Source organism: Talpa europaea (genome assembly GCF_964194135.1).
Source record: "Talpa europaea genome assembly, chromosome: 5".
Lineage (NCBI taxonomy): Eukaryota > Metazoa > Chordata > Mammalia > Eulipotyphla > Talpidae > Talpa > Talpa europaea.
In genome coordinates, this window is record NC_140071.1 from 90,194,751 (window position 1) to 90,219,807 (window position 25,057).

At 38.7% G+C, this 25,057-nt stretch overlaps 1 protein-coding gene across 2 annotated transcripts in view; it reads right to left on the reverse strand.

Moving 5' to 3' along the window:
- Positions 1 to 25,057, reverse strand: part of AFF1 (ALF transcription elongation factor 1) — a gene marked incomplete at its 5' end in the record, with an annotated part of 177,433 nt that overhangs the window by 39,572 nt on the left and 112,804 nt on the right. For both annotated transcript variants that reach the window (XM_084233368.1, XM_084233367.1), the window contains 4 exons: positions 2,610 to 2,658; positions 7,136 to 7,172; positions 8,083 to 8,169; positions 13,146 to 13,190. In XM_084233368.1, coding sequence (XP_084089494.1) covers positions 2,610 to 2,658; positions 7,136 to 7,172; positions 8,083 to 8,169; positions 13,146 to 13,190 — 218 coding nt within the window. The remainder of the gene's footprint in view (positions 1 to 2,609; positions 2,659 to 7,135; positions 7,173 to 8,082; positions 8,170 to 13,145; positions 13,191 to 25,057) is intronic.

Here is a 25,057-nt window from a genome sequence, read left to right on the forward strand (position 1 = left end):
AAAAGACCTAATAATACTTTGCCCTGAGAACTCAGCAAATCTAGCCTTGGAAAGGAAAGTGATTCAAAGCCAAAACCGACAGCGTTAAACCAACAATCTCCTCCCCAAAATGTAGGGTTAAGTAGCATGACATCTTAGCTAATCATTGATTTGCAGAATTCACTTGAGAAATAACTAGACCCTCAACTACAGAGATTAAAAGTAATGACTGAGCGGATATTCCTTTCACACCTTCTAACACATGGCTACCCCCTTTGACCCAAGTATGGACAGATGTAAAAGTTAATGCAGTCTATCTAAAAGCTGATTCTCTAATGTTGGGCCCCTATTTTTCCTTTTATATATACTACTCCATTTTTTCTAAAGATTTTTAAGTACTAATAAATCTGTTAAGAAAAAGCATTAAGACCTAGATTGATTTTTAAAACCAAAGTACAAATGACCCCGTAATTAACATTTTTTCCTGACATTCAAAGTACTTTAGACTATTTCCTTAGCACTCTAAGTGCCACTCAATTACTTTAACTGCATGTCAAAGAACCCTGATGCTGACACTAGATCAAATTAACCTGTGAGCACTGAGGTTTGCCACACTAAATCTCAAACAATGGCTGCACTGTACAAATTAACCAGGAAACTGTTTTTATCCAATCTCCACTGAAAGTAAGTTTATAAAAAGTGATTGCTTCATCCCAGAGGTACATTTTATTTCAGCACTTATCAACACCACTGGCCCCCTCAACGCTGCCACAACCCTAGTTAAATACTCAATCTCAGTATTACTTTCTCCTGTCAGTTTTCCCTTTCCTCTTTACCTCCACTACACTATACTTTTATCACTTCCACATCTGTTGTGATCAGACACTCTCTCATGCAATTTTATATATGGCAAATTAATAGCATTTATGAAGAACACAGTTCATATGTCACAAGATATAAGTAAACCTGTTATAAACTGTCAGGCACCACTGACTTCAGATGGTTAGCCCACTTCTCAAACCCATTTCTCTGAAATCATCATAGAAGATCTCAGTCCTTACCAACTATGTAAACCTGAATAAAAGCTGATGGTAATTGGACTGGGAAGGTGTGGCTTTGGCCCAATCAATCCAAAGCACTTCTCAGGACTAGAGCAGACCTAACTTTTCTTCCTGTACCTAGAGTCCCAGGGACACAGCTGCTTCCTTCTCTAGATGGCACTGGCCCCCACTGGCTCCTAGGAGCACTCTTGCCCTGCTTGCTTATAGCCAAGTGGAACACAAGTAGCATCCCCCTTTTGTCCCTGCCCCCAAAGACAAAGGCCAGAGCCTTTGTGGTCCAAAGGGCTTTACTGCCCACCATGACAAAGAAGTTCAAGGTGAAGCATGGGGAAGTCACAGAGCTTCCACAGAATTCGTCCTTGTGGTCCTCAGAGCTGCAGTTTCTGTTCTCTAGCAGACATTAACTGGCTTAACAAACTCCCTCCTTTAAATGTAATCTAAGTCAGTGAGCCTAAACTTTCAGAATTCAGGAGTCAGTGAAACTTTTTTCAAGAAAAGAAAAAGGAATTGAAAACAAAATGCAAAATTAAAAGAGGGATGGGAATTTTCTGTTTTTTTTATTGTCCTTTGCTAGAAAAAACTTCCCATCTGCTAGTATTTTATTTGTAAATTATTTTCATTGCACACACAAGTCCACATTTCAAACTGTAATGAATCTACCTTTTAAAAAAGATCTTATTGTATTATTCTTTTTTTCTTGCTGTGTATGGAGAAGTGAAAACAAACTGTGTCAAGGCACTGGCATTTGGGAAGAGTGATTGCTGGTGATCAAATCCACCCCACATTCAATCAGGACAAAGAGATAAAATATCTTCTTTGACTCAACTATATAAATTTCTGAATACTTAACTGAGAGCAAACTCCCCTCCCAAAACACAGGGACAAATATTGTGCCTACAAAGTAGAAGAAAGCTGGGTGAAAGCCTAAAATCCTCTGATACTAGTAATTCAGTTTTAGTAACTGACTAATTTATAGAAAGGCCTCCTCACTGAGTCCCTAAAAACCACATCCTGCTGTATGAAGGGTAAGAAATGTTAGATCAGCACCATCAAGAAATGATGAATTGGGACCAATTGCTGTTAAAGTCTTTATTATCTAGTTTAAACAGCTTTTAAAACCCAAAATATTTCTGCACTTACTTGGTCTTAAAAAAAAATAGCTATGCAACTGAACTCATTCTTCATTACAGGCCAAAAAAGTGGCAGAAAATCTTACATTGTGTGACTTCCCCCAAATTTGTTTCCAAATTTTAAAGTTATTTGGGGCTGAAATTTATAATCAAAACATTATATTTGTCCACAGTTAATATGATAAGAAATACAAATAGTGGTTCAAGTACTTTCTTCTGAGAAAGCCCCTTAGTACACTCTCCTCTGGTGCTTCAACCTTCAACAGGAGAACTAAATCCAAATATAATTGTGGGTCATATTTCCTTCATTTACAGTGTGGCAGTATTTTATTAAAATGACTACCTGAAAGCAGGAAAAAAAGAATCTAACCAATATATTTACATTGGAAATCACAACATTAAATTATAAATTTTTAATAAGCAATAGCATTTTACTTACGATGTTCCTTGCTGAGAATTATGGTGGGTTTTTGAAGATGTATCATGCTCTGTGGGGGAGAGAAAAAAGGATCAGAGCAGCACAGGGACATACATTCATGAGAGTGTCAATTCCTTTTGATACTTAAATCCTGAGACACTACACTTGGGTAGAAATCTCACCATTATATAAAATAACATTCATGTTACTTCTACAGCGTGCTTGCTCAGAACTGACGAAGCCATAATAAGAGTGTAAACAGTTGCAGCACATCCTCTGTTATCTTTCTTTTTTTTTTTAATTTTTTTTATAGAGGCATGTTTTTATTTATTTGTTTGTTTGTTTGTTTGTTTATACATGCACTGGGTACAGTCAGAAGCGCGGGAGGGTGAGAGAATTCACCAGAGCCAGAGCGGGGAGCAGAGCAGGCAGAGGGACCGAAGAACACTGCTGAGGGGAGCAGCGGGCGGCAGGAGAGGTCTGCGGGCCATGTGGGACCCTCCTCCAGTGGCCGGGGAGCAGCCGGGGATCGAACTGGCTCCGCAGAGGCTGCGGGTAGCTTCGCAACCCAGCGCTCAACCGCTGCGCCACCGGGGAGGCCCTCTGTTAACTTTCTTATGAGATGGACACTTTCCTTTCCGTAATATCCATTGGTGGGGGGCTCACATGAAGTGCTATGGCAAGGCTGCTTCCCTGACTCGCTACCTGAGTCAACCACACACAACTCCCTTTTCACAGCTTCTGTCTTTGGTCCCTTATGCTCTCTGCTCTGCCTGTCCTTCCATTATTCAACACCCCCCCCTCCGCCCCCCATGCATCTATTCACAGTTGTTTACAGACCACCTAGTAGATAGCAAGATGTCCATGGCCCTTGGCCCTATTCTTAATGAGCTTACAACTGACTGAGCATCTGAAAGAAGCACACAAATCTCCACACCCATTGGCAGTGTGAGGTAAGCACATGAATCAATCAAATACACTAACTATTGCAGGAATCTAAAGGATGGTCACTGTGTTGCTCATGACTAAAGGCAAATGAGAAAAGAACAAAAAGAATGTGTCACATAAAGAATGTGTCACAAAGGATGGTTAAGATTTCAATAGAATGACTGCTGGCAGGAGGGAGAGAAGGCCTTCAGACAGAGGAGACAATGTGAAGGATGATATGGAGGTGAAAGGAGTTAAAATGGCACTAATTTGGAGAGACTAATAAGGCCGGGGTGCAGAATCTGTGATAGACAGCATGGGAAGATGGTACAAGTCAGACTTTAGAGGGCTCTGAATGCCAGCATGCGAAGTTATGATATCTGTTGGGCAATGAGCGGTTACTAAATGTTTAAACAGGGATTCCTCATTAAGATTAATCTGGTGGTGCTGCCTGTTATATGACCTAGAAGGGAACAGAAAATATTACACAAGGGGGCGACAAACCAGGAGGGAGGCTGCTTCATTTATTTGTCTAGTCATGAGTAACAGGAACCTAAAACGGAACTCCAAGTGCAGTGGACATATGGGTGCCTTCCCACAAATGTCCTAGAATCTTTGCAACTAATGATTTATCCTCATGGTGGCAGCAGTTCACATACGATTATTTCAAAATTTCTTTCTTTTCTGGCTAGAAAGCTAAGGCCAGGACTACAAATTAAGAGGGGCCTAGGTTACTCTTCTGACCACTCACAGAAACTCCAATACAGCCATCTTGATCCTAGGTGCCACAAGGCTCTGGTTACACATACATATGTGTTCTTCAGTTCCCAGCTCTCAGCTCCCCAAAGCCATGGTATTTTCAAAGAGTTGAGAGCGTCAAAGGTGTCTTCTGTTATGTGACTGAGGTGACTATTGGGGAAGCACATAAGGATGAGGGCCTAGAACCCACTATGTGATGAGAGGGTTGGAACTTCCAGTCCTACCCCCATACCTCTGAGGAAGGGAGAGGGGCAGTGATTTAATTACTTGTGCCTATGTAAAGAAGCTTCCATTAAAAACCCAAAAGGGATTCCAGAGAGCTGGTTGGTGAACACATGGCAATTTGGGGAGAATGGTATGCAGGGAGAGAGCATGGGAGCTCCGTGCCTTCCCCATACCCTGCCCTATGCATCAATTTCCATCCAGTCATTCTTGAATTATAGCCTTTGTAATAAATCCATGATCTATTGAGTAAATCGGTTTCCTGAGCTCTGTGATCTGCTCTAGGAAATTAATCAAACCTGAGGAGGGGTCCTGGGAACTCTAAATTATCGACAGCTAGTAGACATACAGGTCACAACTTGGGCTTATAGTTGGCATCAGAAATCTGAGGACGGGGTCGTGGGAACTGACAATATATAGAAGACTGGTCAGAGGCACAGGTAACATTACCTGGGCTTGTGAATGGTATTAGAAATGGAGGGTGGTCTTGGGAAACTGAGCCCTTTATCAGTGGAATCTGAAGCCACCTCCAGCTAGATAGTCTCAGAATTGAGCTGAATTCTGAGACATTCTGCTGATGTCCAAGAATTGGTCCTTGGAAGGGGGAAGACTTCATACACTCTCTATAGGAGCCAAGATTTGCACATATGTACATAAATAGTGGTGTATACAAGTAAAATCCCTACACTTTTCATTAGAATCCAAAACCATATGGTAATTTGAAATTTGAATTCTCTTGCTGAAAAAATGTGTCATACCCTACATTTCTGAAACCTATATCCCATATATACTCCATTCCCTCTTCATCCCTCTAGAATCATTCTCACAAAGACAAACAAAATTCTCCAGAACACCAAGAGACAGAGGGGTAGCATGATGAAAGACTGCGGGGTAAGCATCTGGTGAGCCAAGACCTATAGAAGACCTGTGATGGTCTCTTATAGTCTCTTATCAAAGCAAAGAGAAATCAGCCCACACTACTGCAAGACTGTCACTCAGGCTCAGCATATCAGTTCATCTTTCACTTTCTTTCGCTAAAAAGGGTAAATCAAACAGCACGAAGGATTAAAGAATATTTCTAAATCAGAAGTTAGCAATGATGAGAGCCAAAGCAACCCAGCAGAAGGCAAACCATCTGCATGACTGGTAGCCCGAAGGGATGGTGGGAAAGGCTATGTCTTATTTTTCTGCATTTGGGGGAAATTTAGTTGTGAGTTCTTTGCAAGATCTTATTCAGCATCTTTAGAGCAAAAAAGGATGTCAAGCTTTTTCTGAAAAGGTCAGATAGTAAATGTTTTAGTCTTTACTTATTATACCTCAAGTATAATTATAAACGAATGTGCATGGCAGTATCCTAATGAAACTTTTACAAAAATTAGCTGTACAAGAGCTTTGACTCAGGCTGTAGAGCACCCAACCCTGCCCTAGAGAAAGGAGGTTCTGTTTCTTGCTTTTCTAAAATTTTTTACTCTTTACATTCTTGCAATTTAAATAGTAAAATAATAAAAGAAAAATGTAAATCAGGGAAAAGAATGAGGTGGAAAAGTCATGTCCATGGAACATTGACGAATCTCCCTTCTCTCAACCTATACTCCCACAAATCCTCTCTTCCTTCCGATTCTTTGAAGACTAGTAACACTTCATAACTTGGGTGCTTACCACAAACTGACAAACTGAATAATTGAAAATACACTCATTATTTTTGTAAGGCTTAAAATGCCTTGTACATACTTGAGACACAAAAAATTTATTGACCTGAGGGGTACTGATAAAAAGAAAAGTTGGATCCAGTTACCTCTCTTCCATTACCCTCAGACTCAAATATTTACAATCCATTAAAAAGGACCAAAAAATAGGGCCTCCCTGGTGGTGCAAGGGGTTAAAACACAACCTATGAAGCTGTCCGCAGCCTCTGCAGCACAAGTTCCCAGCCGGCCAGCGAGCAACCCACATGGCGCAGCAGACCTCTCCTGACTTGCCCGCTGCTCCCCTCAGCAGTGTATTTCAGTCAGTGTATTTCAGTCAGTCAGTCTGCCAGCGAGCAACCCACATGGCGCAGCAGACCTCTCCTGACTTGCCCGCTGCTCCCCTCAGCAGTGTATTTCAGTCAGTCTGCCTGTTCTGTTCCCCACTCTGTCTCTGGTGAATCCGCTCACCCCTCACGCGTCTGGCCTATACCCCAGCTCTTGTATGCATAAATAATAAATTTTCAAAAAAAAAAAAAAAAAAAGACCAAAAATAATTAGATGGCAAATACATATAGAAGGAATAGAGAATCTGTGTGCTATATTCCCTAAAATTCCTTAGTTTAGCCTGAAAATGAAGAACCACACAAAATGCCAAAATCTGTTCTCATATACAATTCCTGGGTTATATAATGCTTTGGGAGTCACTTTCAAAATACTTACGTGTCAGGTATTGCCAAATTATATTGAATACTTTACAAAAAACATCTTCATTAATTTTTTATAATAATCTAAAATTCTACCTGAGGAACAGCTTTAAATTTGCCCTCTTTCCTGCTCTTTCAACATGAGGACATCTCTACCAGGGTAGTTTTCATTAAAATTTTATTTTTTTCAAATATCAAAACATGCTTTGTTCTCCAATATAAGAATCGATTATACATATTTACTTACTTTGGTTTTGAGTTGCAGAAGTGATGTGCTGGGAATCCTAAAAAGAAAAACTTCTATTAAAGTTACATCACTGCTAATATAAACACTGATGAATCTATTTTTATGTAAAATAGGTTTTATTGCTTCTGTTCTTTATTTTTCCTTTGGTACTGCATAAAGATTTTTTTCTTAAAAAAGGTATATAAAGTTTTACCTTAAATTGGTAATGATGAATCAAAAACTATCACTAGAAAATACGTAAAGTATCTAACACGGCAAATGCTGGTTTGTATAGATGCATAATCGCTTTTGAAAATAGTATCATGGAAAGGAATAGCTATATTAAAATTATATGTGCATACCAGGCTGGATGGACAGAACATAGATCTGAAGATGATATTTCTACTTTCTGAAGGTCATCCACAAGTACAAAGCAAAGGGGTTAAAAAAAAAATGGAAAAAGGCAGCGTTTTCAAAATAATGTTTCACAAATACTGTAATGGAAACATACAGGTCAGCTGTTGATTTACTTGTTATTAAAGCCAACACAAAGATAACTGATTATATTAAACTTTAAGAAGATGAAGGGGATGTTGAGATGTGTAAGAGTATGTTAAGTACATGCATACTGGAATTATGAACTAGAAATCACACAAATTACCTAATTGAATTTCCCTCTACCTCTCTTATGCTATCTTTAAGTGACTCGAGTGAGAGTACTGGGAAGTTCTGAATGCTTTCAAAGGCTATAAAGTCCTAAACAAATGTAAGTTGTTCTTATTAACATAATTTGGAGAATAAAGTATTTGAAAGTATTGTGAAGCAGTTCAAAAGCTAAACTAATTGCAATTTTAAGCTACTCTCCAATGAGTTTCAACTGGTAATACTTTATTAATCTGACCCTCAGCAACACTTCAAACTTTTTCACTGGTCTAAGTGCAATGCCTGCTAAATTTATAAGGAATTACCTTTGTGGGGAAAGGAAATTTGGATGGCTCAGCCGTACTAGGCGTATGTATTGCTGTCAAAGGAGGAGGCCATGAATGGGTCATTTCCTGGAAAGAGATTTATAAAGGGAAGAAAAAGTAAATTATAAGTAGAACATTTTTTGCTACTTAACTTTTTTAACTTAACATTGAGTGGACTGGTGATAAATGAAAAGTGATTATCTTCAGTTACTTCATTTATTTTTTCAAAAAAAGTATTCCCTCTTACATGTTCCAAAGTTATGTTCCAAAAGTTGAAGATCTCCAGCTTACAAAACTGAAAAGAAATGAGTTCAAAGAAGATAAACAAGAACACGGAACATGAATGCTTTTAACGCTCTGAATAACATAAGCATATCAATGGTAATGGGTATTACCAGAGCTTATGTAACTGAAAACTGAGTCTCCACTCAATGCTTGCTTTCTTGCTCAGCTTCTTTATTGCATTTCCTGGAATTATTTAAGTTCAAAGGAAGAAGAACTTTCCTGTTTGACTTAAGCAAACAAGTAATTCAGGTCACTTGTTCCACTTGGGAGAGTTTTAATGGATTTGACCCTTCCCTGATATACACAATTAGTACATAAGAACTATTTTGGAAAAGAGAGCCTTAAAAAATTACCTTCCCTTTCCATGAAATAACATTTCATATCTATTCAATATTTTCATGGAGGCCACAGCTCTAAAACTTAGAATTAATGTATTTATCTTGACATGAAATTTTTATTACAATATATTCATTAATTATAGTATGCTTTGCTAAAAAACAAAAAAAAAAACTAGTGGAAAACAGAATGTCAGATTAAATACAAATATGTCTAATACAAATATGTGCATACGTGCATAATGCACACACACTATTTTGAAGAGTCAATCCCTTCTTTTCACCGATGAGAAAACTGAGGTCCAAAATGATGGGTCAGGTCCCCCAGGAAGCCAACAACAGAGTGAAGCACAGGGCAAGAGCCTTCCCAGTCCAAGAGAAAATTCCCACAGATGTGAGAGCCATCAGGCAAATAGGTTTACGTATGCATAGGTGATTCTATCAGCAAGCTGAGAACCCCAGGTGATGGTATTATTACCCCACCTATGCAACACTTTATTATAACACATCCTTCCTTTCAAAGTGCTGAGCAACTTCTCTATCTCTATCACCATAAAAGTGCAATCTGACCCTTGCAATAACTGGAGATAGAGTGCTATCAAGTTCTTCCACTCTCAACCTCCATGCCTGTCCTTTGCCTTTCTCAAGTTGTTCTGAGTTGCTATAGCCCCAGGATAGACATAAATGACCTGACATTGTAACAAGAAAAGTAACCTGATACTAGTTTTCTTAAGAAAATTTTGTTAAAAGTGAAATCATGCCCTTATCTATTACCTAGCCATCTGTTTTCATTCAGTACAAAACAAGAATTCTGTACTAAAATATAATGGAAGGGGTAAAGCTCTGGAGGCGGACGAACACATTGGAAGTCAGACCTTTACCAGCTACTCAGCCTGAGTTGTCTGAACTCTCTGAGCTTCGGTTCTCAATAATAATCACTTAATTTTCGAAATGTTCCAAGGTTAATTTACAAAAAGGGCTTGGATACATAGAGTACAGAAAACACTTTAAAAATTAAACCCTTGACAATTTTTAACTAAAAGTCTAATTTTTAAGGAATTTCAATAATGCACCAAAGAGAGCTGCCTGCTGCCTTTATTTGACTAAGAGGCATGGAACCATTAAATGCTATAATATAAAAACATGTCACAAATAACTGAAAGTGTTCATTCTCAGTAACACACACCTGAAACTTATAAAATTTATAACACAATGTTACTTCAACTAAAAAAAAAAAATAATTGAAAAGGTATTTTGAAAATGTCACCCTCCTGTTTTCTAAGAATTTCTTTAGAATCCCAATGGTATCTCTCTTAGTCACCAATTATTCCCAGAAAATACCCATTGTACTCTCACAATGCCTAAGGCTGTCCTAGCTATTAAATTAGGCAGTTAGAAAGTGTATAAAGTCTTTCAGGCCCTAAGTGGTTTGCCATTAGTTGGGTAAGAATTTATATACTTCCCTAAACTTCTAGCTTACTGAAAGGACTTACAGCCTTAAAAGAATTGGGGTCATGAGGAAACCAGGCTGCCAGAATCACAAGGCCATGAATTTGCTCCCTGCCTTAACAATGTCTTAACATAGAAATGGGGGCAGACCCTTGCCACTTGCCTCAGCCTCAGCCTTCTAAGCGCCACAGCTGCAAATCTCTCTACTCTTGCCTTGTTCTCTTTGCTCTAAACACACACTGTCCAATTCTTTCTGCTCCTCTAATACAACAATCTACTCCCACCTTGAGGTGTTTGCATAGTGTCATGCCTCTGCCAAATCCTCCATTCACATGCCTGCTACAGGACTCATAGCACTTCAATACCTGACATTATGTATTCATCTTCCCCACTGTGATCTTCATGAGAGAAAGGACTGTTTTATTCATAACTCACCCTGAGTGTCTAGAAAGGTATTTGAGGCTTGATGGGTATTTGTTGAATAAATGAATGAACTATAGTAGAGTTCCACTCATCATACCAGTGTCACTGAGGTAATATCTACAAGTTCTACACCAGTTCCTCAAACTGTCTAGGCAGGCTGTGCCACCCCAAATAGAAAACCTCAGCTCTTTCCATATAACCACTGAGGGGAGGGGCACTGTCCAGACACCTTGAGCATGAGCAGCTGCAGTTTTCTAGTGATGTCTCTCTGCTATCTTCCCTCTCCATTGGCCTATGGGAGTACCAGGTCACCACTTCCTCTTCATTGAAACATTTCTACCCTTAGTATTTCCCCCCCAAAAATCAAACAACTGGGCCTCCCCAGTGGTGCAGCGGTTGAGCGCTGGGTTGCGAAGTTGCCCACAGCCTCTGCAGCGCTGGTTCGATGCCCGGCCACCTGGTGAGGGTCCCACATGGTGCACAGACCTCTCCTGCCGCCCACTGCTCCCCTCAGCAGCATACTTGGTCAGTCTGCCTGTTCTGCTCTCCGCTCTGACCCTGGTGAATTCTCTCGCCCTCCCACGCTTCTGACTGTACCCAGTGCTTGTATAAATTAAAAAAAAAAAAACAAAAAACTTCTTCCATGATAGATTTTTCTCTGTTAGAAAACTACTGCCTCAATCGCTCACAGAAAGATTATGTCAGGATTCCTGGCAACCTCCACAAACTGTTGGTACAGATAAGAACAGCAACCACCAGGCTGAGGCAAGTGTCTGGATCAACATCAGAGAGTGAGAGCCGAAATGATCTGCTAGCCCAGGGCCTTCCTCTGCTAATGAGGAAACTGAGGGCCAGGGAAAACACCTTACTTACCCAAGGCACGAAAAGAAAAGAGAAGGGGACAGACTCTCAGAGTCCACTACGCAAGATCTGTGTGTCCCTTCAGGATATCCCTTAATTTGCTCTGCTTAGTCATTATTTCCATATGGAAATATTATTTGCTTGGTTTAACCATTTTAAGGTAAGCAAGAGCTTATTAAAATGATGTTGGCTGGATGGGAATGAAGGATGGATGAGTTTATTAAACTAAAATCCTTGTCTGGTGCTCTTACTATCATCATCCTAATTAAAGGATTGAACAAATTGTATTATTAACACACCAAACTTCAAGAGAAGCATCTGATATATGAAGAAGACAACTATGGGGTTACCTTTACTTTGGAAATAATTATAGAACAAATATCTTGCAATTCCAAAGAATATGCTACAGGCTTATTTTATAACTAAGTAGTTTGTTATTTTATGACTCACCATACCAAAGATTTCAAAAATACCAGAAGGAAAGGATGAAACAAAGTTTGATCAAGATAATTTGTTTATTATTAATCTTACTTACTGGTTGACAGTTTTTAAAAAGGCAGTATAAAATATGTTTACTGAGAGGTATTTCTTTCTCAGAAAATCCAAACTACAAAAATAGGGGACAAAATAATGTCAAACAGAAATGATGGAAGTGTTTTGAAACTGGTTAGATACTACTCTGTCAAAAGTTTCACAAGTGAGAAGGTAATCAATACTCTTAATACTGGTTTCAGTGCCACTTCACTTAATATCTTATAATGAAAAATTGAAGGAAAATATTGGGTAAGCATGCATTTGGGGGTAAGGGGAGAGAGTCAGCAGTAGAGATACAAATTTATAGGTAGATGGGTCATAAATCTAAAAATGGGTCATAAATCTGAAAATCAGAAAACTTGTAATAAAAGATGAAAGTATTAAAACTGACATAAACAAGAGTCATAGGTAAGAAATGAGAAATAAATGCTTGGATATAATAATTACTGTATTTAGCATTAAATTTAACTCTAGAAATCCTGGAAAATAAAGCCAAAATGGGAAACATACCAGTTTTTATCATTCCTTTCTGATAAAAGAAAGCATGATGATCCATGAGAATTTTTTTCCCCTAAAATTGAATTCTAGAAGAAATCTGTCATCTTTATGCAAGAAAAACTGAAATGGGTAATGGATTCAATGATATTATTTGCAGAAGCAGCACAAATGTTCATGGCATGACCTCAGTAAACAAGAACAAAAAATTATACTCCAAGGATTTCTACTATTTTTTTTTAATCAGTTAAAAATTCATGGTCTAGCTAAAGGTAAGGCCATACACATGAGGTGCCACCTACAAAACACCAAGAGGTGTAAATTAAGCACTATTTAACCTCTGGTGCCTTCTGTACTTCATCAATAAAGGGAGTTTCCTCTTTGGGAAGTAACTCCCTTGGATCTTTACAGACAACTACAGAAAAACTTGAGAAAGAAGTCTTAAAACTCTGATCCAAATATCTTACAATCTGTAGGCTTCCTTTTAATTAGTAAAATCTGCTAGGGATTGAATAATATTCCAACACAACACAACAATTTCCAACTGGTCTGCTTATTTTGCTTTTGAGATAGGGAGCCACTCTTTAAAGAGGTTTGGGAAAGGCTCATTAAAGTAAGGTAATGATACTTGTCTGCCTACTTGAATATTCTTGAAGTGAGAAACAGTAACAGTGAACTCACCTTCAGAATTTCTTCAACACAATGGACTTCATTGGAGTAGGTCTGCTGAATGTGAAAAGCAAGAATGAAAAGATTAGCATACAAACAAAAAACAACCAGTGATAGTCTTAGACGTTGGTATCAATACAGCAATATTCATTAATAAAATCACTCCAATGCCCACCTTTCACCATTTCTGGAGGAAATAAGACCAGAGAGATTACACCTGTCTTTAATATGAATGTATACGATGTGGGGGTTCCCAGGAGCAGGGAAGATGCTGCTGGAGACAAAGGCAAACTAATTCTAATCCTTAGGTCAAGTCAACAGCTTCAACAGAAAACATGTATATTCAAGAATATTAGTATATCTAGGGAAAAAACAGATAAAAGTGAAGACAGCTAAAATCAGTATCACCATGTGATAGCAACATCTGTCCAAGTGAGTCAAGCTAAATGAACACAAAGATGGCAATCACCTAGTACCTGGGTAAGCCAGCCCACCATATGAAGGCCACCATGCAATCAAGGGCTGAGTTTTTGTTAACAGCCTAAGCTGCCAAATATTTTAAAGTTAAATGACTCTAGTGTGGGTTCCAAGAGCTGACTACTAACTGGCCACTCATGGGCAACTGTGACCTATTTGCTATCTGCAAATCACAGCAGAGCATTCCTTGACTGCCTATGGAGTATAGTCCATATCACGAGGCAGGCCCGGGGACGCCTAGGCCGGTGTTGAACTGATTATGTGACTATCTCCATGGTGGTCTCGGATAACTCTGATAACATCATACTTTGCTGACGCAAATGGCTCTTGACGCATAGTCATGATGTTCCCTTCCCTGTCCCTTGTAAAATTTTGTCCCCCATTCCTATCCCACCCTCCAGACCTTATCCCTCATACCATTGTCGCATGATCAGCTTTTACCAGCTTGTATACTTTCAATAAATGGCACAAGAACTTCTGCTCAAGTAGCAGTCTTGCCTTGCAAACCTGCTCCATGACTGCTGTGTCCTTCATTGTGTTCCCACCTAAAGGCGGCAACATAGTTCCTGTTGCAACACTCTAGCCCTACATTTCAAATCTACATTTTTATCTATGCACATATAAACACACACACACACACACACACTCTCTCACATATGCACATGCTCTCCCAGACATATTTCCCCAACTAAGGAAAGAGATTACCTAGTGTCTTAGAGGAAAGCTCCACTCTTTATACCACTTCCTTATCCCTAGCAAAACAAATGAAGGCAAAAGTTGGTAGTATCAGCATCACAGATAGTATCTAGGAAATGTCATTTAAGGACATTTAATATACATATTTATATTTTTAAGCACAAAAAAGACAGGGATAAAGTCATATTAAAAAACAAATCACTTTCCTTAACTAGAGCATGAAGCAAATCCCACAACTTCAGGGTTTTCAAAGAAATAACAATTCCTGTTCTGTGTCAGTTCAAGAGCCAAGTGCCCAAGCCAAGTCCTATGTAACACACACCCCTCCCGCTATTGCCACTGCTGCTTGTAAAGCACTGGTCTTCCCAGTCAGCTTAGTGCAATACTTGCCTACCAGCTAGATAGCAGATGTAAAGTGGTTCTTTTCCTGGCTCTTGTTTGTAATTTAAGAGTGTAATTTGATATATCACTGGTTACTAATTCCTGATCTAGGGTTGATTATCTAGCATTTCCCTCATTCCAGTATAGTATAAGGAAGAAGGAAAAAGAAAGAACATATAACATTCACACTGCCCTGGAACTGAATCTACCAGTTATGTCAAAATTTAAATGCAATTTGACCTGCCTGGGTCTGTTTCTTGAACATATAAACTTAGATTAATTTTTGTAGCCATTCCTGACTTGTTGATCTCTGGAGTGCTCAAACTTCCAGTCCTCAGAGGTAGGGCACTTGGTATGGCGTGCGGGGTTGCCAGGACCTTGAGGAATGCCTGTATACCTCTTGGTCTGTTAGAAGATGAGAGGCCAGGATGGTGCCACAGTCTCTGGGGGAGTTGAGGGCCAACTGGTTGAAAATGAAGATCTCTCCCCTTTCCAACCTTAAGCAGCATAAACACCTTCAGTTTGGGCACCTCCTAGACACACATATCATTCACTATAGTCCCTATTCCCACGGTTATTTTGCCTTCCCAGTCAGGGAGCTTCACCTTCCAGATCCTCCAGGAAGAGGAAGGAGGCAGCTGGTTATTTCAACTCAAGAACATCTTATTCAGCACAACTTTGTTGAAGGTGAAGTCATTGGTCGGGCCAAAAACCTGCTCAGCAGCCTTAGGTCGATGTCCTGGTTTCTTGGGCTCCTTACTTTGAACTTTTCAATCCTTTTCATGGTGCATATCAACTCCCACAATGGCACTTCAAAACATGTCTACTTCATGAAAATTTTTTTTCTGAAAATTTTGCCATTGGTTGCTTTTGAGCTAGGGTCAGAAAGTTAGGAGGTATAATCAAGGGTAACTCTTATCGATGAACCTACTGGACCCTGCCTCTAGGCATTATGCATGTCAACTACTAGACCTGCCTACTGGTTTTTCCCAAAACCACTAAAGGTTGCCTAAAAATTGGACCAAACATTAATAATCAAACATTTTAGCACAGATGTCAGATACAGACATGAATGCGGTGTGCCCTCAGGGTAAAATGTGTCATATTCTATGGGTATCGATCTTTCACATGCATTGTTAGAAGAACTAACAATTAGAAGTTGAAGATGAATCAGTTTAACAGTGCATACTGAATGGTCAAATAGCTCCCCCATCCTGTTTATTAGAATGAGACTGGGAATCCAAACAAAAGAGCTGGCAATCAATGAAACAGAGAAGTGTGTTTCAATGAACAAAAAAGACTTTCCCAATGTTTCCCACAGAATGAAGTCACAAAGTTACAAATTCAGACCAATAAAAAGACTTTCTGATCTTCAATATTACTCAAGCAGTCAACACTTAGCCTAATGTTTTATATCCCTAAAAAATTAATTTTTTCTAATGTTTTATTATATTAGACTAGGACTGAAGAAATTTTTCTAGAATTTGTTGTAGATTAGCAATATTTATCTTACAAATAAACAGTCAACATTTAACCCATTTTAAATTCTAAATAAGTTCTCAGATTCAAGCACTAATTGGCTGACTTACTGTGAATTTTCCAATCAGATCCATTGTGGGAATGGAAATGTTTCAAAGCAGAGCAGGGATTCTATTCCAAATACAGGCACATATGTCATATTTAAAGATCTCCAAGAAGCACTGTTTGTGACAGCAAGAAATTGGAAATGCTCAAATGCCCAGCAATGGAAGCTTAACTAAATACCTTTAAGTGAATCCACACAACAATATGTTATGCAGACTGGACAGTAATAGCAAAATATATGGGTTTGAATGGATTTATGCACTTTCATTTTTTATTTAGAAATAATTTTATACTTACAGAAAAATTTCAAAAAAGAAAGTAAAAAGATCCCCACAAACATCTGTATTTTAACATGTATTCCTTTTATTCCTCCTTTCCACCCCACCCATACCCATATACACAATTTGAGAGCAAGTGAGAGAGTTAGTATTAAGTTAGTATTATCCCAAATTCTTCTGTGTGTACCAAGATACATTTTAAAGCTATGTTAGAGAGGGAAAGTCTGTTTAGTATGAGCCCATTTAATGTGCCATCTAACCAAGATTCCTATCTCCACTCTTTCCCCCAACCCAAATTTGACTCTGAAACTGAGGTATAGATATTGCCAATGTCTTTTCAGAGACAAATTGGAAGGTCAAGCTATGTTTCTTAAAATACAACTTGGCACCTCTAAGACTGCCACTAGAAAGACACTTTCCAGAAAGGGAAGGTAGTTCAACAAACCATGATGACAAAACCTTTCTTTAAAATCCACTTTCCCTACAGGGTCCCCAGCTGAGTACTGCCATCCCTACAAAGAGAAGCCAGGATCTCCTTTAACTCAAGCAGTCTCACTAAAGCGCAGCTGACTTAAGACTAAAAAGCTCTTTGGGAATGATTTCTAACAAAGAATAGAGATTTAAAAAAAAAAAAGAGCAAGAAAATCCTTAATAGTGGCATGAATTAAGAAGGTCCAGTTTGGGCCTCCCCTGGTGGCGCAGCGGTTGAGCACTGGGCTCCAAAGCTGCCTGCAGCCTCTGCAGCGCCAGTTTGATCCCTGGCCACCTGCGAGGGTCCCACATAGCGTGCAGACCTCTCCTGCCGAGCCCGCTGCTCCCCTCAGCAGTGTGCTTCGGTCCTTCTGACTGTTCTGCTCCCTGCTCTGGCTCTGGTGAATTCTCTCACCCTCCTGCGCTTCTGACTGTACCCAGTGCTTGTATAAATAAATAAATAAATCTTTAAGAAAAAAAAGAAAAGAAAAGAAAAAGAAGGTCCAGTTTGCAGGAGCTTCCCTTTCTAGCTTTCCCTCAGAGTAGAAACATTGACTTCAGCACTAACCACCACAAACCTCACTCACTCACCATTTGTTGTCTCTCAGCATCTGCGTTCCTAGAGAAGAGTGCTCTCTTCCTGCCTCCCTGCCTTCACAAGTGAGTGTCCTCCCCCACAGATCTCCCAGTGGAGACCTCACTTCCCCGTTACTATTTGGACCGACCTAGCACAAAAATCGTAATTCTACTCAATTTAAAAAAAATGATAGCAGCTACTTATTAAATACAAACTGTACTTGACAATGCATTAACCTACATTCTATTATTTCCTTCATATGATACCACCATCTATTCCATAAATGTACCCCATCAACTATCTATCCCTATCACAGAGACCTAGAATGAAAATGTGGTCACTGAAGGCTACAGAAATTAAGTTGTATGTCCAAGGTAGCACAATGCTCTGAAATGACTGAGTATGGCTTCATAATATTTTTATAGTGCCTTCTTAAAACCTCAATAGCCTTAAAATAGCATTTTAAGGAGAGGATGTGATCCCAGTTGTCCTATGCATGACCAAATACATTCCTCAAAGAGAAAAATTTCCTTTAGTTTGTATAAAGAATTCTTCTGGTATTCAGTGTTATTGCCTTTACTACCTGGAGTGCTTCAAACCTTTAAAAGGCAGCAATGCTGGCTCAGTCTGATTGCTCACTCCTCTTGGAATGACATTGTGTAATCATAAGGAAATGCACTGATACCAAAATAAAATGTTAGTAAATGTCTTCTAAGCATGACACAGTTTGTTTGAAAAGGCTAAAAAGAGCCAGACAGAAGAAATATACCTCACCGCTTAGACTGGGTGGCTCTGGCAATATTGTGTTTTAAGTCTCTCAAGTTTCAACACAGCAGCACTTTTATAACAATGCTGTTGTCCAAAAGGCTTAGTTATCACTGACCAGGAAATGCCGGGAGTACAAAGCCAGCATGCTGAAGAAGGAAGCCAAAAGATCTTGGATGCTAGTCCTGGTTCAGCTGGGGATTGGTTCTGCAGTCTTGGAAAAGATTCAATTTTTGTGGGACTATTTCCTCAAGGTGATAAAGGGGTAATATTACCATCCCTAACCACTTCGTGGGCTTGGTATGAAGGTCAAATGTGAAACTTTAAAAATTAGCAAAAGGCACATGAAACAATACACGGTACCAATTATACCAGGGATTCATTAATAATGTGAAAGCTTATAGTAATCCCAGTAGGTTACCTATTGGTATCATTGCTAAAAGATTAAAACAAATACTTATTACTTTTCTTCAATTATGTGTCACCTTTGGGTTATGGCTCAGTATTTACAACTAGCCAGATAAATCACACCTTTCTTGCTCCTATCTGGATTCCCCCTTCCCTCCCCTGCCTATGTCAGGAGAACTCCTATGCAGACCTCAGGTGACAGAGTAAAAGCTATCTTCTGGTAAGTCTGCCTGAGGCCTTCACTGTTGAAGCTGTGCATGTGCTCCCGTAGTCATCTGTTCTTTCCTTGTCAAAGGACCTCATGCTGTGTGTATCATTTCTGCTGCTTTTACTTACAACTTCAATGAAAGCAGGAGCAAGTTTTACCTTGTTGAATCAGGATCACAAACTACCTTTCAGGATATGAAAACAAGTTTTCAATTTTTAAAGCTTTAGAAACTGGGCCTCCCTGGTGGCGCAAGGGGTTAAGACACAACCTAAGAAGCTATCCGCAGCCACTGTAGCAAAAGTCCAATCTCTGGCCAGTTAGCTACCCACATGGCACAGCAGACCTCCCCTGAGTTGCCTGCTGCTCCCCTCAGCAGTGCATTTCAGTTGAACTGCCTGTTCTATTCCCCGCTCTGTCTCTGCTGAATTTTCTCACCCCCCACACCTCTGGCCTATACCCCAGTTCTGGTATGCATAAATAAATAAATCTTAAAAAAAAAAAAAAAGCTTTAGAAACTTACAAGGCACTGTAGCATTAAATTAAAAATCAATACCCTGGTGGTGCAAGGCGTTAAGCACAGCACTGTGAAGCTATATGCAACCTCTGTAGCATGAGTTTGATCCCAGGCAGCCAGGGAGCTATGCACATGGCACAGCAGACCTCTCCTGTCTCACCCACTTCTCCCTTCAGCAGTGTATTTCAGTCAATCTGCCTGTTCTGCTCGCCACTCTGTCTCTGGTGAGTCCTCTCACGAACACACCTCTGGCCTGCACCCCAGTTCTTGTATACATAAATAAATCTTTAAAAAATCAATACCTAAACAAATTACATGGAAATAAAGATGCTTAGAGACAAAAAGGAAATTATTTTGTATTGTTTATTCCTTAAATACATTGAAGCTATTAATCTGAGAGGCAAATTTTCACCTATGAGGTTTCACTGACTTTTTGCCTTTTAAATTTTGAAAATCATGAAATGTGTTACCTACTCACCTATAAAAACACAAAAATTAAATAGTGATTTTAAAAATAAGGATAGAAGGGGGCCTCCCTGGTGGCGCAAGGGGTTAAGGCGCAACTATGAAGCTATCTGCAGCCACTGCAGCATGAGTTCAATCCCCGGCCAGGGAGTTACACTCGCCCGCTGCTCCCCTCAGCAATGTATTTCAATCAGTCTGCCTGTTCTGTTTCCCACTCTGTCTCTGGTGAATCCTCTCACCCCCCACACTCCTGGCATATATCCCAGTTCTTGTTTGCATAAATAAATCTTTTTTAAAAAATAAAATAAAAATAAGGATAGAAGGATAGAAGTTTCTCCTTAAAGTATAGCTAAAAACACAAAACACATTTGTAGTTGCTTCCTGTTAGCGTTCCTCTGTGTAACTTTCCTTATCCTAAATATACACCTGTAATTCTGAATCTGTCCCCAGCTTCCACAGCCAAGCCAAGGGCTTGCCCTGTCTAACACTCAGCATACTCAGCTGTTCACAGACTTGCAATGAGACTTATCAAACAGACTGTGAGGGTCTCTCCAGGAGAAATCCAGGATTTGCAACCAGTGATTACTGGCTAATTCACTCTGGTTTCCCAAACTAGAAAGAGATGTGGGTGAGGTGATTCATGAAGAGATGAATTTCTTGGTCTCTCTCTCTCTCTCTCTCTTAAACAAGTAACACTTAGATTCTGAGAAGACACGTTTGAAACACACAAAACCTCATAGGATTATTTTCTAGAAGAATTAAGACAATACACATTAAGCCGTGAAATTAATTCAAGCATTTCATTAAATGCTGTAATCATCATTTCAAGAGCCAATCTATTAGAGGAGGAACTCAAAAGGCCTGCCTGAGCAAGGTTTTGTCATAAAAATTAATTTTATTCTGAGAAGACATAGAAAATTACCTGCATAGCTAGATCCAACAACATGTTCGTGTTGCCTGGGTGTGTCCACTTGGGCTGGAAAAAGTATTAAGGTGCTAGCAATATTACTTCTCCAGAAGCATTATGCCCTTTGGGTAACTAACTAAATTATTCACAACCAGAATTTAAGGTTAAGAGTTTTCAAAATCTTAGATTTTTTTCGATTGGATCTACATACTTATATTTTTATAGATTATTAATGTGGAAAGGATAAAAGTTTAGAAAACAGAATACAGTACCCTTAAACCATTTTCTTAAAGATGAATAGTATTATGTAAATGAAATACAATTTTATTAAGTTTGCTTTGAAAAAAATTAATATCCTTCATCGTTCCTCAAATATTTTCAAGTAACAAAAAGGTTTAAATAGCTTTATAAAAGGTGATTAAGCTCCAATGTGTAGCAAAAAATTACTTACAAGTTACCTAGAACTCTTCCTTCCCCCAGTTTTATTGAAAAATAATTGTCATATATCACTGTGTAAGCTTAAGGCAAACAAGACGATGGTTTGAGTTATACATATATTGTGAAATGACTACCGCCTAGGCTCAGCTAACGGAAGCCACCAAACTGTCTGAGACACATGAAAGCTAACACGATAAATGTTTTGCTAACTGTAGAAATCTCTATAGTTCCCCAAATAAATTTTTCAAAGAGACGAGGAAAGAGATTCACAAAAGACAAGACTGTTTAGAATAAGTATCTGTAGGTCACCTACGATTATTGCTCAACAAATATTTAATGTGGAAAGATCAAACAATTGTACTCATATTGGAGAATCTAGAAAAGAGGGGGAGGAGTATAGATACAGTATCACAAACACTGGCTGCCCTTTCATGGCAGTCTTCCTTCTCCTTGGCCCTCTCTCACACCACCCCCTTTAACTCTGAAGGGTAACCTCTGGTATTCCCAGACTAGTTTCCCACAGGTGGGAGAGCCAGGATTCACTCATCTCTATGTCTTCCAGGGCTTTAGCATAATTCTGGACTAATACAAATATGCAAATAATACTTGGAAAATGGATGAATTTGATTTTGTCATCACCTGGCATATCCAACAAAATTCAAAAACAGGAGCTAGCCCAAAAGTTAATTATGGAATAATATTTTGTAATCAATCCTCAAGTTGTATATATGCATCAGAAGCAGCAGGTTTGCTCATATTTGTGAAACTCCAGAAAACTTCACTGAACAGCATTTTTAGATACAGAAATTATCAATTTAGAAAGAAGTATTTATTTTAAATTCTATCACCACTACCAATTCAATATGAGGTTTTTCACCCAAGGATTAACTAAGTGCAGTTTGGGAATGTGTGTTTCTTATGAGCAAAGTTTCAAATTTGACAGTTAACATTGGCACATGGTTGGTGTGGGGGAAAAGGTAAATCAGGTATGCTCACATGGGATAAAAGAAAGAATCTCCTTGGCAGAGGAGATTAAGAAATATTCCAGGATAATTACTGAAAGAAATCACTGCAAGCTTAGAAAACACGCTAAGATTCCACTTCACTTATTAAATAACATCACATATCCCTAACTTTTGAAAAGTTCACCTTTAGGTTAACTGCTAAAGCAAAAATGGGCTTTAGCAAAAATGGACTCCTAAAAAAACCTAAATGTCACACATTCACTTACAAAACTTTGCAGAAAGAAATATTTTGAACTATCAGTATTTTTAAGATCAATAGTTTATTATTCCTTTCTTTTTTTATTACACCAGTGAATACGCTTTAAATACCAGAAAGATTCTTTTCTAAAGTATATTAAAAATTTTTTAAAGTTCTCATTTGTAATAACTTAAGTATTTAAAATATTCTGAAAATTGCTTTATCTCTATAAGAGAAGGCATCTTTTAATTACGAAAGCAGTATGCAGTTCCTAAGATTTGATTTAAACAAATAAAATACAACAATGAGTAGCTGTTTATACATATTAAGTGCATGATATAAACATACAAACAGGGGGCCTCCCTGGTGGCCTACAGGTTAACTCTATCACCACTATCACCACTATGACCCGAGTTCAATCCATGGCCAGGGAGCTAACCCACATATGTTGCAGCAGACCTCTCCTGTCTCTCCCGCTGCTACCCTTAGCAGTGTATTTTGGTGAATCTGTCTGTTCTGCTCCTCACTCTTTCTCTGGTGAATCCTCTCACCCCCAGCACCTTTGGCCTGTACCCCAGTTCTTCTGTGCAAATAACTAAAGAAACAAATATGATAGAAGAAATAAAATTGTTGGTTTCATTTTTTCATTACTACTGTATTTCTTGAGATGTCATGAATGTATGTATTTTAATATATTTACAAGGTTTCTATTGTCACATGAAACAGTTCCTAATTAAAAAAAAAAACTACTCAGTGTTAATGCATCAAATGCAGAAATGTTTCCAGAAATGTTCCAGTATTTATGGTAATATTGCAACTAGCTTCTTGGTATAATAGTTAAAAGGGGTGGGGTAAACCTAAGACAGCTTAAATGACAAAAACAAACAAACAAAAAACAAAGTCCATGGCTGAAAAACATGTAAAAAATTTAATGACAGTATATATGTGTAATCAGTTATTCATCAACTTTTGTAACTTTTTTTTTTTTTAAAGATTTATTTATACAAGAACCGGGGTACAGGCCAGAGACGGGGGATGGTGAGAGGATTCACCAGAGACAGAGTAGGGTGCAGAACAGGCAGACTGACAAAATATACTGCTGAGGGGAGCAGCGGTCGAGAGAGGAGAGGTCTGCCGCACCGTGTGGGACCCTCGCCGGCCAGTCAGGATCGAACCGGCGCTGCAGAGGCTGCGGACAGCTTCACAGCGTGGTATTCAACCACGTGCACCACCAGGGGAGGCCCAACTTTTGTAACTTTGACGGAATCATTACCACACAGCATATAATAAAGGAAATCAAAAATGCCAGTGCTCTAGACTCTGAAACACTGTGCCTTTGATGAAAGATCGCATGAGACCCCATGAAACCCATTGTGGGTGTAGCTGCCATGAATGATTTAGTAAAACTGGATAAAAAGGTACCACAAACAACAAGTCTAGACACTGGTTTCATTCCAGTGAGAATAAACTGACAAGTTCTTTCAAAGGGCCCAAACCAAAGGATCTATCCTCCCCTTCCACAACCAATTCTACTCACTATAACAAGCTTAAGAGTCTTTCTTTTTTACTATAGATTTAATTTTTATTTTTGAGCAAATACATTAATTTGCAAAGCCTGAGTAGCTTTTTAATTAAAAATATGACTGCAGGGTGGGTGTTAGACTGTAGTGTGAGGATGTTTGCCACCATCCTTACTCCATCCCTGAACTGTACCTCTCTCTCTCTCTCTCATATACACACACTGCAAATCATATTAACTGATGGTTCTGAGTTTAAAACAACATTGCTAAATGACTTTGTCAACCATGACCGGATTTATTGATACATAAACCTGTATTACTGTTCCTTGAGTGTATGTGTCTATCAAGTTTAAGTGGCAAACCATGTTCAGCAACCATGTCTAATTCTGTGTTTCACAAAGGTGCCTGGACACTTTTTTTTTCATAGCTGCATATAAACTAAGACTATAGAGGCACCAGGAAAAAAAACTTTTCATCAGTTTCTGGATGCGGTTGAAAGAAACTGAAGTCATATGAATGAGATAAGCCATTTAATCCATGCTTTGTCTGAAAGGACATAAAGATTTTATCCTGGGTTTATTCCAGCAGTAATCTTAACAGTCCCTTCTGGGCTAGGTGTTGGTTGTCTGTCTCCTGGCATTTTTAAAAACAAAAAACAGAACACAGGGAAAAAAAAAAAAAAAAAGGTAAGAAAATTACTGAAGCAGTAGGTTAGAGATACATATACTCTGAGGACAAGATCTGTGTTTCAAAGTACTCTGGGGATTAGTGATACTATAATAAACACAGAGAGAAGGCAAATAATGATAGTCTTGCCCTTTACATCTTAATTCTGAACAAATGAATTCTTCAAAAAAAAAAATTGAGTAACAAGAAGTCAGGCTATTTGCCAAGGTCTAGAAAAAGAACCAAAGATCATTCTAGGAAGGTACATTCATGTAATATTATAATACCAATGATTACAAATCAATTATTCTATCCCATCATCAACGAGTACTTAAATTTAAGAGTATTTTACTTTTCTATAACCTA